This window comes from Conger conger, chromosome 14 (genome assembly GCF_963514075.1).
Source record: "Conger conger chromosome 14, fConCon1.1, whole genome shotgun sequence".
Classification (NCBI taxonomy): Eukaryota; Metazoa; Chordata; class Actinopteri; order Anguilliformes; family Congridae; genus Conger; species Conger conger.
In genome coordinates this window covers 9,543,636-9,558,561 of record NC_083773.1, presented here as the reverse complement: position 1 = coordinate 9,558,561, position 14,926 = coordinate 9,543,636, and the positions used below count along the sequence as shown (strand labels likewise).

The following is a 14,926-nucleotide window of genomic DNA, read 5'->3' as shown; positions in this document are numbered from 1 at the left end:
ACGTTGCTCTGAAACAAACTTCCCAATAGCAACCAGTTGGTTGTTTGGCGTCATTGTTACCGTTGTAACCTCCGCAGCAACTAGTTCCCCAAATTTCAAGACGCAACAGGCAGGCACAGTGTAGCGGAGCTTTCAAACGATTCCTATCTGTCTGTACAATAATACACTTTATTACAAGGTCGTAACTTTGTTGATTTCATGCGTTTTCACAGTGCCTTTGTAGCGGAATAATTTGAAGTACTCCGTGAACTTTGTGAACGTCCCCTTGGCAACTAGGTGTAAAGTCTTTGAATGGGAAAGGTCATGTTTCCACGATTGCTCTTGAGAAAATAACCAAAAACATTTTGATGTTTTGGGCAACCTACTAACCAGAAACCAAGCACTGGCCACCAGCAGCTGCCCAGTGGTGGACCGACCTCACCATTCCTCTAAGAACTGCTCAGTCACTGCCTCTGTTCCGCCGCAATGCCATCTCTTCACACTGTACCTCGACTAGCTCTAACGTTAATCCTCTGCACGATTCTCCCAGATCTAGTATCACTCATTACCACATCGGTTAGCCAATGATTGTACATCGCTTTGAATAAAAGCGTCTGCCAAATGCATGCATGTTTGTAGGCTGATAGTCTGCATTCATAAACAATAAGAGTAGAATGTCTCACATGGGTGCGGATATGTTTGTTCTAAAAGCAATTTTTGAAAAAATGAAGGCGAGGCCTTTGCTAGTAGTTTTTACACATCTATTATTCCATTGCGGGAATTCAAATAAGTGCAGCAAAAGGACCACCAAAGTATACACTCAGTGACCACTTTATTAGGTAGGCTTGTAGCCTACACGACCTTATTAATGCAAATGTCTTATGAGCCAATCATGTGACAGCATGCATAAAAAAACATGCAGGCATGGTCATGAGGTTCAGTTGTTGTTCAGACCAAACATCAGAATGGGGAAGAAATGTGAGCCAGGTGATTCTGACCATGGAATGATTGTTAGTGCCAGACGGGATGGCTATTATCTCAGAAACTGCTAATGATCTGGAATTTTCATGCACAGCAGTCACTAGTCATACAGACAACAATGTGTAAAACAAATAAACATTCAGTGAGCAGCAGTTCTGTGGCTGACAATGGCTGGTTAGTTCAGTGGAGAATGGCCATAACATCTCTGAACATACGACACATCAAACCTTGAAGTGGGTGGGCTACAGCAGCAGAAAGTCAAGAACATAAGTCAAATAAAGTGTGAGTGTATATCCAATTAGAATTAGAATAGATATTTTTCTCACAATTTGGAATTCCTCTTGGTACAAAGGCATCAAACTTCTGCAATACTCCATCAAATAGCAAGTGTGTCCTCCAAAATGCATATAGCTACCACTGGGGCGACATTGGCTCAGGCGGTAAGAGCAGTCGTCTGGCAGTCAGAGTGTTGCTGGTTCGCCCTGGTTGTGTCGAAGTGTCCCTGAGCAAGACACCTAACCCCCAAATGCTCCTAGCGAGCTGGTTGGTGCCTTGCAGGGCAGCCAATTTCCGTTGGTGTGTGAATATGCGTATGGGTGAATGAGAAGCATCAATTGTACAGCACTTTGGATAAAGGCGCTATATAAATGCCAACCATTTCCCACTCATCTTCAGACAACAGATGACCATCTCTATACCTAGAGATGCTGGCAGGCAGGTACCTGGGCAACCAGTGATTTAAACAAATCTGATGCTGATACATGTTGTGCAAATAAAATCAGTAGTGTGTGAAAAGTGGTTTGCTTCTATTAATATGTTCATTTTTTGCAGAAAATTGAATACAGCAGAACTGACAAATATGCGACGAGAAAATGCATGTTGTGACAAAGTGCCTACGTGTGCAAAATGTCAGGCTTATGCACTTAGTGAATGATTTATATTTCCACATATCAGAAGTAAATCTGGCTGCCATACTGTTTTTTTATATTAACTGTGCAACCCTGTCCAAACCAGATGCAGCTAATAGCCCTCTATAAACTTTATAGATTTGGGGTTTTAGAGAAACCTTTTGTTTTTAAGTAGTTAAAGCCAGAAAAAAAAAAAACAGAATGTCAAGACATCATGGGTTCGTTGCAAGTGAAGTCAAGTCACAAATTCTCCATTCTCAGGAGCAGAATACGACAAGCACACATGCATGAACCATTAGGTACAAATACGGCTTTTCATTGCGAAAATGCATGAATGGTTTGGCCATTCTTTTCACCAAGACCATCTGCCATAGGCTATAACATGAAGTGAACACGCTCTGCTTTTTAATCAATATGCATAATATATCATAATCAAACCAAAACCATTATGAATCAATGAGCCTTCCTAAGTATCCTTATTTTAGATATTGAATGTTAAATGTAAAATGATTTTTTTGTGTTTGTGTGTGTGTCTTTCTCCAGCATCAGACAGTGGGAATAGAGAAATAAGATTATTGAGATCAAATGAAATGGTTATTAATTTTAATACCAGCTCTTTAATGATATAAAATAATTATCACATATTTGTTTATGTTCTCCAGAAATAACTGGGGACAACAAAAGGAATGGCTCCAAGTTTGACTTATGTCTTGGAAGAAAATCAATAAGCAGAAAGAATAATAGGTGTTCTTACTTTAATTATCCTTGCTAATTGTACATTTATTTTAAATATAATATTTGCAATTTGCAATGGAGGCAATATGTTGCTCTCTTTGTTTTGAAATACATATTGGAATCTTAGGACACAATACACTGTACCTACTCATAAGAGCAATAGGGGAAAAGGAGAAAGTTATTGTTGTACTGAACAGACAGCAGTCCTGATATGAAATTATCAATAAACGGTGGTGGAAGTGTTACAGTGAAACAAATTTGAACGTCAAGCACGTGCACCGTTTCTGAGCAGTTAGTGACCGTTCGAGACGACAGCTGCTTGCTAATTTTAATAATCTACACAAAAGGCCGGCAGGTGCCGTGGTTTGCGGTCCTTTGTTTCGAAATTTTGCCTGAATGGTTACTGTCATGCCTATTTCCAGTTACCAGAACTGTTTTTTTTTTTTCAAATTCTCTCCAAATGGCTAGTAAATAGGCTAGTATAGGCAATATGACACTTCGAACCACAAAATGAAACAAAAATCAAAGCCAGCTCTTGCGCTGAATAACTGATTTTACATTAATCAGAAAGATGATGGAACTGTCACAATTCAACAGTCAAGGGGGCATAAATTATCCGTTAGTTAACTTGTATGCAAGGAATGAAACCGGACCTCTTTTAGACGTCACCAAACACATGCGGAGCTTTCTTTTTTTTAATCAGCCTTTACACTTTTTAGGGGGCGGGGTGCTATATAAAAGTCTATTCAAGGGAACGCCTCTGGGGCGCACAGAGAATTTGAAACGAAGCTCAGTATTCACATTAAGGGAGTGTAGTGGCCCTTAATGCACTGAACATGGGAAGGGAATGCGATGTGCACCTTAAAGCTCCAGTTTTTGTCCAGTATCCACAAGCATTATACAATCGTATAAATGTTGCAGCGGGCCTGTAGAAATAACTATGGATAAACCCGAAGCGTGCGATCCGTACAGTCGACCAGCGCGCAGGACGCAGTGGATAGTAAGTACCTTGGCTTACCACTATGGATTAGATCGCGGAGTTGAAAATGAAATAATAGTTTTGGCCACCGGATTGGATCAATATCTACAAGAAATATTTCACCATATGGACTGTCAGGGAGATGGCAAGATTCCTGTCGAAGATTTTAATATACTCTGCGAAGTTTTGGGGTTGAATAAAGAAACGGACCTGGAAGAATGCACCGGGATTCTGGAGAATATGCCCAGCGAGTTTACTTTTAGGCAGTTCCATGCCAAACTCTGCGGCTACTTCAGCACGAAAGCAGGGTGCCAGTACGAAAACGGTAGGCTGCTCGTGGGTAAAGAGAGCGAGCACATCGAAACACAGATACGTCTCCGGAGTCCTCTGAGGAGAAGGGAGAAGTCCCTATTGGCGAATGCCAAGGTAAAAGGCAGTAGAGGCTCTTCGCCCAACGCGGATCGACATACGTCCGGCTGCAGGCAACTGGGAACATGCACTCGGGAATGTTATGAAGAAATTGTTGCTTTGGAAGAAGCCGAAGACAGAATAGCAAAACTCGAGGACGAGAATGCGAGTCTGAGAGAGCTGGTGGAAGACATGCGCGCTGCTCTCCAAAGTAGTGATGCCCGTTCGTTGGCACTGCAGGTGTGCATCATTTCGCATCCTCTTGTTTCATATTTATGAGATTCCTATCTAAAGTAGTGCATTTTTGAACTGTTTATTTACTTTGATAGAGAAATTGAGCGCGAATTTAATATGAGATTTTGTTGGCAATGTAGGCTACTTATAGTTGTGTTCATTGTCTGTAAATCTGTACGTGCAATTCCTATTTAAATATATGACAAGCAGTCTATATTTAGCCTACAGTTTGTGCACGATTCTGTTTGTTTATTCGTTTTCAGAAATGCATTCAGCCCTAAGCGATTTAATAGAGCATCTCCTGAAATGTCCGGAGACGCACGCACACCAACACAATAGCACGAGGTGTAGAGCCAAAAAGAGTAGTCTAGAAGCCGTGAAACAACGAACAGACTTGTTGTAATGCTCCAAAATCAAAGTTTTAATCTATTGGCCGAGTGAAGAGCATCCTGTGCACGTTTTCTTTTTTGTTTGTTTCCAGCGTTGCTGTTACTATTTTTAGTGCCTTGCTTGTTTTTTATGTTATTGTCCTGATTACGTTTTAAAACACACTTTCAATTGCTTATTGCCACAGGTAGGGCTATGGAAAAGCCACTCTAAACATAAACAAGACGGGGGGTGTTTCATTGCCCATCACAAACTGTCCACTCAGAAGAACAGCGCCCACGGCAGCACGAAGAGCCTCCAAAGTTTCTTACGCGAGATCGAGCTGCTCCGTAGCTCAAGGGACGGGCAGATCGAGGAGGCCATTCTCTTCAACAAGAAACTCGAGAGGGAGCTGAGGAGGTCCCAGGAAGCCCTGCTCTCTCTAGAGAACTGCAACAGAAAGCTGAAAAAGGAGCAGACGGCCATGAGGAGGAAGGTGGAGGAGGCCAGGCATGCGGTGCTCAGCGGCTTGGGCAAAGTGAAGGAGCTGGAAGTTAAAGCCAATCACGTGCCGCTGCTGCAGAGGCACGTCCAGCAGCTGGAGTCCGAGCTGCGTTATTACAGGTATTAACACTGTGCGGGCAACCGCAAGCCCACAGACCACACAGATAGCGCTTACCCCTCACACACACACCGCGTGCAATATGGAAGTTATTAGTGGGGGGGGATGTTGTTTTTCTCTTCTAAAATGGTCCACTAATGTTTTGTTTCTTTAAAATATATATTCAAATGGGTTTGTTGATGGTTTGAGACCTCGAGTCAAGACAACTCGAGTCGAGTTGTATTTTATAGCTGCGTAAAATCTAATATATGGAGAAATGAGGCCTACAATTTGTACATCTTTATTAGTCTGTTTATAGAGCTTTACAATTTGTGTTCTTCTGTGAAGAGGGGGTGCTCAATCCAGTTCTTGGTTGTATACCAGGAAAGGTATGCCTGCACATGCAGTATATTATTTGTGTCGTTTGATGTGGTTCCAATTTCTGAATTTCACCCATGTTTTGTTTGGGTTCATTTAACAGGCAATGTGTGTGGCAGGTTGGCTGCCAGTTGGGTCTTGTTTAATTGGGCTCTGCTACTGCTATTCATTTCTGAGAGAGCTTCCATTTTATTGACTTTAATTGAAGTTTTCTCGTGCATTGCTGTTTTTATGTTTACAACACGTTTGCCAGTTTTTACTCCCACCCTGTCTGCATGACTTGTTTATAGTGGCTGACTCGTTCGTACTGTTTAATATTGTTTCAGGTTCTCTGAGACCCTGGAGTCTTAATAAGAAGAGAAAGCAATTACTGTAGTCTGTACCACTTCTTAAAGATCATTGTTCCCTGCTTCTTATTCCAATATAAGGCCAACATTATTATTATTATCTTTTTCACAGTATGCTAATTAGGGTTTTTTTGGGTCGTTGTTTTTGCTATGCTCATTTATCCCCACTAACGCAGCTGTGTGTCTTTCAACTATTTACATTTGAGCAACTTTTTGAGGGGCGCTGCCGCATCATGATGAAATCCCCCCGCGCAGCATGCGCTCTGGATGACGCAGGCGGCTAGTGTAAACACGCCGCTTCACGGCGGTTTGTGTGGAGACAGGAGGTTGTGCTTTTATTGGCCGGCCCTGGCGTTGGCTGTGGCGGGGTAAAGAGCGTTTTGTGGGATTGACCCCAGGACCCAGGGCTAAGGCTGCCTCTTTGATTCTCGCGGAGAAAATCCAGCAGAAATGTTGCTGCTCTGCTCTCTTTGCCACACAGGGAGTTTTTTTTGCCTGCGAGGGAAACAGAAGATTTTAAGCATGGTGCAGGGATTTGAAAGAACTAAGTAGACAAAATGTGAAGCCAAAAACACACACGCTGATATTCAACACTTGCAGATGAAATGTTTCATAGATATAAGTTTGCGAGCTCGTAGTTCATAAATTAATCTGTGCATCAATTGAATGAAATTAGACTATTATTATTCAAACCATAATTTATCAATATCTATGTCTTGTCTATGGTGTTTATTCTCATAATGAAAGTATAACTTGGATCCATACTCATTTAGAATACACTAAACTTGTACCAAGTTATTATCCATTCAGCTGTGCTGCATATGGTGCTTCACAGAATTCTTTTACCTTTATGTTATCACCTCCAAATATTTGCAAACTGAAATTTCAAATGCTCACAGTTTCCACCTTCCCCCCCATGGCTTGCTAATCTGTGCCCTTTCTCGCCTATGCCAGGCTAACTCTCCTGGCCCCCATTGATGTGCTGAGAGCCAAATAATTCATTCAGCCCACAATAGGGGTGACACGTAGGGAGAGAGCCCCATTCAGCCAGGGAAGCCCTGACCTAAGCAGATTGAAAGTTCCCATCAATCTCCACACAGTTCCCCGGCTCTTTCTCCCCCCTTGACGAATAATAGATAAACACTCTCCGGGCGTATCCTAGCAACACCTCTTCACATATTCTCACACCAGCAGTCCCAATGATTGTTCATCCAGAATTCAGGGCTTTGTGTGAGGCCTCCGTTTAATGAACCAGGTGTACCATTTCATTTGTTTGCAAGGATGGCCATATACATCCTAATCATTAATATGGTAATTTTTGGTATGGAAACAAAGAGTACGAATAGATAATATGGCCACATAGTCAGTTGAACTTTTTGGGTAGCCTGCAACAAATCTTGTTAATTATAAAAAAATGTTGTGGCTTTGTTAGGATTTGCTTTCATTTTTTGAGGAGCAGGAAAGAGGAAGATAGTAGACATAAATGGGCTGTGATTTTGCCTTGACCGTGCAGGGTTTTCCCAATACCACATGAACCCGGCTTTGCTTCCAGTAACAACAACTCAACAATACTGTGATTTATTGCCACTTCACAAAGAACCTCCACCAGCTTATAAATTGTCTAGCTGTCTATATTTCTACGCTCCCTAATCATGCCGTGAGCTGAAACTGCAAGGTCTTGCTGTTGAACTCAAGGGTTCAGGACAGCGCAAGTGGAACAGCTGCTCTGAATATCACTATCCTACAACCGAAACAGTAGCAGATCTGGGTGCTTTGTGGGAGCTTGTGTGAAAAGTTATCCAACCTGGAATAATGACAAAGGCTGCCTGTCTCACAATGTTTTCTTTTCATATTATATGCGTGAGAGACATTTGAGTAAAGTGCTCAGTTCATCTTAACTGATAATATTATTAAGAGTATCAGATGTTATCAAGGTAAATACATCATACAGCTCAATTACCTGTTTATATTCATGAAGTTTTCAGACAACAAAACAACATTTAATTGTAGGAGTTATAGACTGTGAAGTTCAATTAATTTGGCTTAGTATGGCCTTAAAAGAATACTAAAAGCCTAATTTGATGCTTCCCACTGTGTGGTTAACAACAGAGGTACATTTTCGGGGACATTCTGGACAAGACAATCTAAAAGAATGGAGTAGTTTTAAGAAAACCCAATTTGCTGGCTTAATCCAAAGACATTGCCCCTGCTTTGTGTGCAGTAATTCTTGTTTGTGTCTTGGCCTGGGAGAGAATTGTACATCAGGCCGCTCCACACCAAGTCCAGACAGAACAGCAGTTTGTGAGAAGAGATGGTAAAAAAAATCGAGCCAAAACGTCTCGTCTTCTGTCAAAGCTCCCCTCCTCACCTGCCTCCCACGGAAGAGCCCCGGGGGTCTGTCGGTTTGTCACCGCGGGGCTACGGCTCCTGGAGCAGGTTCAGTAGAAGTGCCATCTGGCGAGTCTTTTAGAAAAGGCGATCGCACATTGTTGGCAGATAGCGCGCTCTCATATCCTCGGTGCTCTGCGAGGGCTCCGGAGGGGGGCGGGCCAGATCCCAGAGAAAGGGCCACGCCCTGGGAGAGGGCTGAAAGGACTGTGGAGGACGTCCAGCAAGTCCGCAGCTGTGTGGAAACAAAACCACAGCCAAGCTTTTGATGCGTCGCCCAGTGGCAGAGTGGGCGGTACCCATACGCCTCGCACATGAGAGAGAGAGTGACAGAGAGGGAGAGAGAGAGAAAGAGAGAGAAAGAGAGAGCAAGGGAGAGAAAGAGAGCAAGGGAGAGAGAGAGAGTGGGAGAGAGAGGGAGAGAGAGCAAGGGAGAGAGGGAGAGAGAGAGCAAGGGAGAGAGAGAGAGAGGGAGCGAGCGAGAGAGTGAGAGGGAGGGAGAGAGAGAGAGAGAGAGAGAGCGACCACCCCAGTATCCATGCTATGAATGGGGAATCTCAACACTAAGAGATGTTTATAATAATTTGTGACATTATTAATGATATTAGTTCCATTTTAAAGTTCTTAATCTGTTTCAGAGTTGTAACTCCACCACAGTTATGTGCAGGTATAAATCTATAGCGGACACTGTGACTGATTAATCAATACGAATGATTCTGTTGTTTGTGAGGTCGCATGTTCAGGTGGAAGGAATGTGTTGTTCATCCTACAAGCCAGGGACAGTGTTGTAGACCAATCATATCCCTGCTGTAAAATTCAGATATGCCAGCTTGACCAGCTGGAATATTGAGCTGGTGAAGTTGGTCATAAACTGGTCTGGCAGGGTATGAGCTGGTCAAACAGCATGACCAAGCTGGACATAAAGCTGGTCTAGCTGGGTATGAGGTGGTCAACCAGCTAGTGCTGGAAGCTTGTCTGTTTCAAAACATAGCTTGTGCCCTTTTTTTTCAGCAGGGATGACCAAATATTGACGCAAATCGCTTTTGTCTGGGAAGGGATGTTTGTTGTAAGTGTGTTTCATTGGCATTTTCAATTCAGTCTTATCCAGTTTGCCTGAAATAAGTCCATACAACATTTATCATTCCCTTTTCCATGTTCCCTCAACAGCCGAATACATCATATGCTGTCTGCAGTACTCTCAAAGCTCCTAGCACGTAAGGTCATCTGTAAGATCGTTCTTACATAATCTTTCCCTGAGCAGCGTGGGTTGGAGAGGGATAAAGAAGCAAGGAGAGGGTAATTTGGGGCCTCCTTTTCAGGAGGAGGAGGTGGTGGGAACAGGGGCCGGACCATCGCGTTCATTAGCACGGAGAAAGGGGGAGAGGCCCGCAAAGTGTACCTTTTATACCCCGACCCGGCGTTTCTCCGCCCGAGCGAAGTCGAGGATCTAAATCAATCGGCGCAGCCTCTGCGAAACTGCGGGCCCGACCCCGAGACAATGGAGACCGCTGGGGAGGGACGCAAAGTGAAAAAAGCGGGGGCTGAAAAGCGGCCTGCCGTCTGGAAGGAGCAAACACTCGGCTGTTTGTTCGCTGGCTCTCCGTCCAGTCCTTCAGGGGCCGCCTTTCAATGCCCGCAGGAGAGCGGAGGATGTTTCTCCCTCTGTTTCTATCTCTCTCCCGGGTCCCTGTGGCAGCACTTCAGAGACCGGCGTGTGGGAGAGGAAGGCGGACGTGAGACGTACAAACACGCAGCGGGGAGCTTGGTGAGCTCCTCGCTATTCCCCGTCGACCCATTCTAATATTTCTGAAATGGCTGACGCTTGACGTGCATACTTCTTTTATCGTTTGTAAAGGAAGGAATTTTTAAAGTGTGTGTGTGTGTGTGTGTGTGTGTGTGTGTGGGAGGACTCTGAATAAAGCATACCGCAACTGTCTCATCCTTTAGGCGTCGTCAATATGTCCCCGTTTGAGACTTCCTGTCTAGCAGTGTCTGTGCTCGGTGTACAGGTCGTACTGCACTTTCTGATGATCGATTTTGTGGAAATGTGATCTCCAGCCCCGTTAAATTTCTCTGCTTGACGTCTGAGGGAGCTGAATACAGGCCTGGTGTGACCCCATCTGCTTTCCTGAGTGCACAGTATTCTACACACCGGGGGTGGACTTTGGCCGCTTGTGCACTGATTTGAAAACAACAAGAGTTTTTGCGTGTGTGTACATGTGTATGTATATGCGTGTGTGCCTGAGTGCATAACACGTATGTGTGTGTGTGTGTGTATGTGTGTGTGTGTCTGTGTATGTCTGCGTGTGTGTTTGTGTACACGCATGTGTGTGGGCCTGCATGTGTGTGTACGCCTGTGTGCCTGTGTGTGAGGTACAGATTTGAAGTTTTGAGCGAGAACCTAATATATTCTCCTGCTCTGTTGTTCTTGCACGGGTTTCAAGCCCCTTAGCCAAGCGGGCTCATTTTTTTCAACCTTGGAAAAAAATAATTTTCCCCTCCTCCCCTTCCCTTCCTTTGCAGATATTCTGACCGTGCACACATCAGCACTCTTATTAATTGGGACATTTCTCGGTATCTGAGGCCGTTATAACGCACATACCCCTCGCCGTGTGCGAGTAAGAACGCTCTGCCCCCATGTCTCTTCCTCGTTCTCGCTCCAGAGCGGGATGTTTGCACGTTGCCCGGGGTGCCTGCCCGTGTCTGTGCGGCCGCATTCCTGCTTTGAAAATGTTTACGAGTCTGACCTTCGCGCAGTGAGGCCGGCCAGGCAGGGCCTGCGGGCCTGATTAGTCACCGTCTGCGTTTGTTTGGGCCCGGGGCTCAATTACGTAAACCGGAGAAACACACTTAGCATCCGCTCGCTGCGGTTGTAGCGTTGGGGTGTGCATTTAACTGCAATCCCTGCTGAAAAAAAAAAGAAAAAAAAAAACACAGCTCACGCTAGGTTTTGAAACAGCTGGTAGCTGGTCGACCGGTACAGAACAGCTCCCAACTCAACATGGTTTAGCTGGTTGATCGGTTCACACCGAGCTCCCAGCTCGACATGGTTTGACCAGCTCAAGCTGTGTGTTGAAACAACTGGTAGCTGGTTGACCAGCTGCCAGTTCAGAAAAGCTACCAGCACTAGCTGGTTGACCAGCTCATACTCAGCGAGACCAGCTTTATGACCAGCTTGACAAGCTCAATTTTCAAGCTGGTCAAGCTGGCATAGCTGGCATTTTCGACCGCACTGTCCAGGGAAAGGCATGTACACAGTATAAGCTCAAGCACAGCACCGCCTTGAGGCACGTGGATAATCGCTGTTGGTTTGTGACACTGAAAACGCAGGGAAACATCTCAAATTCAGGTCAAACAAGCATCACTTGTCTTTCATGTGATATCATTAGCCTGACTGTTTTTCCAAGGCATTCTTAGTGCCTTTTCCTCTTGATTTTGAAAAATGCAAAGATTCGAAAAAAATAAAAAAATAAAAAGAATAAGAAATCAGCCCGGCTCACATAACATTGCTGGGGGGGTGGGGGGGAGGCGCTTTGCATCAACCTTCAATGGCGTAAACACAGGAAGCGCTCCGGTGTCCTCGCTTTAATCAGATACAGCTGGAGTCTCCCCCGGCATAAAAGCATCGGTCGTGCCTCGTGTAAATACGGCTGCAAAACAGAGTGGCGTCATTAATATTCCAGCCGAGCTCCGCGCTATTAACAGACTCAGAAAAGAGCGGTCATTACCGTGTGATTTATTGAATAGTCTGTTGAGGCCAAAGGCAACTCGCAGGTCAAACTAATATCCTGTATTCGTGAAGTAAAAGAGAGGTTTTTTCGAACGGTACAGCTAGCAGGTAGCCCACTGTGTCTGCTTCTTCTTCCTTCTTTGTGTGGCATGTGTTTCTGCTTTACTTTTAACTCAGGAGGGAGAAGAAAAAAAAACAAAAAACTTGAGGTGAAGCATATTTCAGAGCCCAGGACATTTTAGATGGCAATCAACCAAGGATTCTGGAGTATGTAATTGTGATTAATGTGCAGCGTTCGTTCCTTTTTGTAAACGTCTTGCTTAGATTGGCAGTAGATCACGGTCGCTCATTTCTGCTATTGTTGCATAATGGTTCGGGATATTTATTCCAACCAAAGATGTTTATTCCTTAATGGTGGTGCGGTTTTGCTGGGGATATTATTATTTAATTAAAATAAGACAGTGACTACAGGGTCCCTTGCTGGGGTTGCTGTCATTTTTTAAAAAAGGAGTCTGGCTACAGGGTCCAACTAAAGCCTATGGATAGTGTTCAACCAGCCACAAGCCCACAGGTCACAAGCTGTTCGGTTTGCAGGCTATGTAAACATCATTATGTTTTGACCAGATCAAGATCTTCGACCCCTACTCAAGCCGTAATCGTAACCCTAACCTGAGGCCGAACAGCCTCACAAATTCACACGGGTCTTTCCTTGGTCTGAACACAGCAACAGTGTTTTGAAAAACCTGCCCGCAACAGTCGACAGCGTAGAGCCACTTTCGACCAGAGCTTTGTCTCCTGTCTGCAGGCTTCACCCAGGCCTCCACTTCAGGTTGATCAATTGCCCCGGTGATTCTGCTTGTGTCTACCTGTCCAGGCCGATAAGACTGCTGATGAATGCTTTTTGGGGGGTGCCATAGCTTCATGTGATATATTAACCTGACCTTTCTGTGGCTCTCCTATGGCCAAACAGTGCCGCCAGTAAGCTCCGTTCCTTTGTGTGCCAAAGGAGACAGGACAGACGTAAGCATAGGCTGTACAGACAGTCCAGGAAACCTTAAATCGCTCATCCAGGTGTGTGTCTGCGGTCGCCGAACCCTGTGGTATTACGCGGTGTGTTTGCTTCTAAAGTCCAGTATTCCAAATGTCAGGATCGGGTTTCCAGTGTGAAGCCCTGGAAGAGTATTTCTTCTTTGATTTCCTAAATTGGAATTGTCCCGCATGACCACATGTCGCAGACAGATGGGTCCCTCTGTCTACGTAAACAACATCCCGACCCTTACTTAAGTCATCATCAAAAGGCAAGACCACCCAATATTGAGGTGATAACCACAAGGTAAACCGCAGAGTACAGTGTATTTTTGTAAAGGATATTCGGTATTGTTGAAGAAAACTAAATTAACAATGACGAGATGGCTAACTTCATTCACAATTGTGAAATATCCTGATGCCTGAACTTTTAAGAACGGAATACAGCAAGAGCTAAAAGAGGGACCCCTATATGTTTTGCCCCTTAGCTATGGTATGAATCATAGAACATGAGTTGTTGTTGAGTTTTGTGCCTAAAAGGAGTTTGAGTTTGTCAAAATAATGTATCCAAGTTTTACAATTATTCCACTGAAAAGTATAATCAATAATCTCAAATGAAAATGCTGTGACATGAAATTAATCCGTGGCTCACAACTGATATGGAATCTATAAAAACACATTGCGCTACTTTTATTTTTATGGAGCTCTAGCACTTCACGTTATATTAGAAAATATTTGGTACTGTGTCTCGGAGCCCTTGATTCAATTTTCCGTTGAAAATTGGCAAGGCTTTTTTTTATTTTTTTCATGGACCGTCTCAGAGAGAGCAATTTGATCCAGTTCTTGTTTCCCTGGCTATCAGGACGTCTGGAGTGAGTTGGGGACTGTTGGTGCGCCCCTTTCATCCCTCTCTCTCCCCCCTCTCACCGTCTCCCCCCCCGACTCTGCCCCCGCCAGTAAGTGTGCTCGTCTGCGTTTCTGTCAACAACGGTTTTATGTGCGTCTCCTGAACCGCTCGATGAAACACGGCGCTTTCTCCGCATTGTCCGCAGACACAATTCTAATACCCCCTCAGTCCTGCCTAGCATGACTCGTGAGCAAATCCCAAATCCACTCTTCTGTTTCTATTAACACTTTCTGTCTCCGGGGACAAAAAAAAAAAAAAGGTTTCGCCCCTTTTCTCTCTTTTGTCTGTCTTTTGAGGCGGGCCGCCCGCATGTCCTCTACAGTAAGATAAACTTCACCCAGCGGCTTCTGAAGGCTACCCCCCATCTTCAATTAAAGTTCAATTAGTCACAGGGCGCACTGCCTCCCCCCACCCCCCACCTCCAGCCACTCGTTTCACTGGAGACCAAAGGCGCAGGAGGGGAGAGGGAGGTGGCGGGGCGTCTCCACGGTAACGGAGGGGTGCGCTAGGGGGGTGTGGGGGTGTGTTTGTACGCCTCGGGCATCTTCTCCAGCAGCTGTGAACCGTCATTGGCCTGCTGCCCCCCCAAACCGACACCCCCCCCGGCCCCCCATAATTCAAACACGTTTCTCTCTCACACAATTCCCTGACACTCCCTCACTCTGCTCTCTCTCACTCCATCTCGCTCCTCTTCTCTTTCTCTTTCTCTCTCTCTCTCCTCTCCATTCACCTCTGCAGCAGACTCCCCTCCCCCTCCCCCGACTCCACGCGTCGGCTCCTTTTCGCTGTATCCCTGTCCTCTTTATTCTTTTTATTTATGATTCATATCCAGGGTGCAAATTCAATCTTTCACACTGGGGGGAAAATGTAATGCCATCCTAAGCTGGCATGTCCTCTGTGCCAGCGAGGCTTAAGAAGAGCGCTCCGAGCTGGAGCGACCGTGTTGGGATTCATCCTCA

At 44.9% G+C, this 14,926-nt stretch overlaps 1 protein-coding gene across 1 annotated transcript in view; it reads left to right on the top strand.

Annotated features, from left to right (window-relative positions):
- The first annotated feature begins 3,426 nt into the window (after positions 1-3,426).
- efcc1 (EF-hand and coiled-coil domain containing 1) overlaps positions 3,427-14,926 on the top strand; it is a 19,492-nt gene continuing 7,992 nt past the window's right edge. The window contains exons 1-2 of the mRNA XM_061220392.1: positions 3,427-4,230; positions 4,799-5,214. Of these exons, the coding sequence (XP_061076376.1) occupies positions 3,544-4,230; positions 4,799-5,214 (1,103 nt within the window). The 5' untranslated portion in view covers positions 3,427-3,543. The remainder of the gene's footprint in view (positions 4,231-4,798; positions 5,215-14,926) is intronic.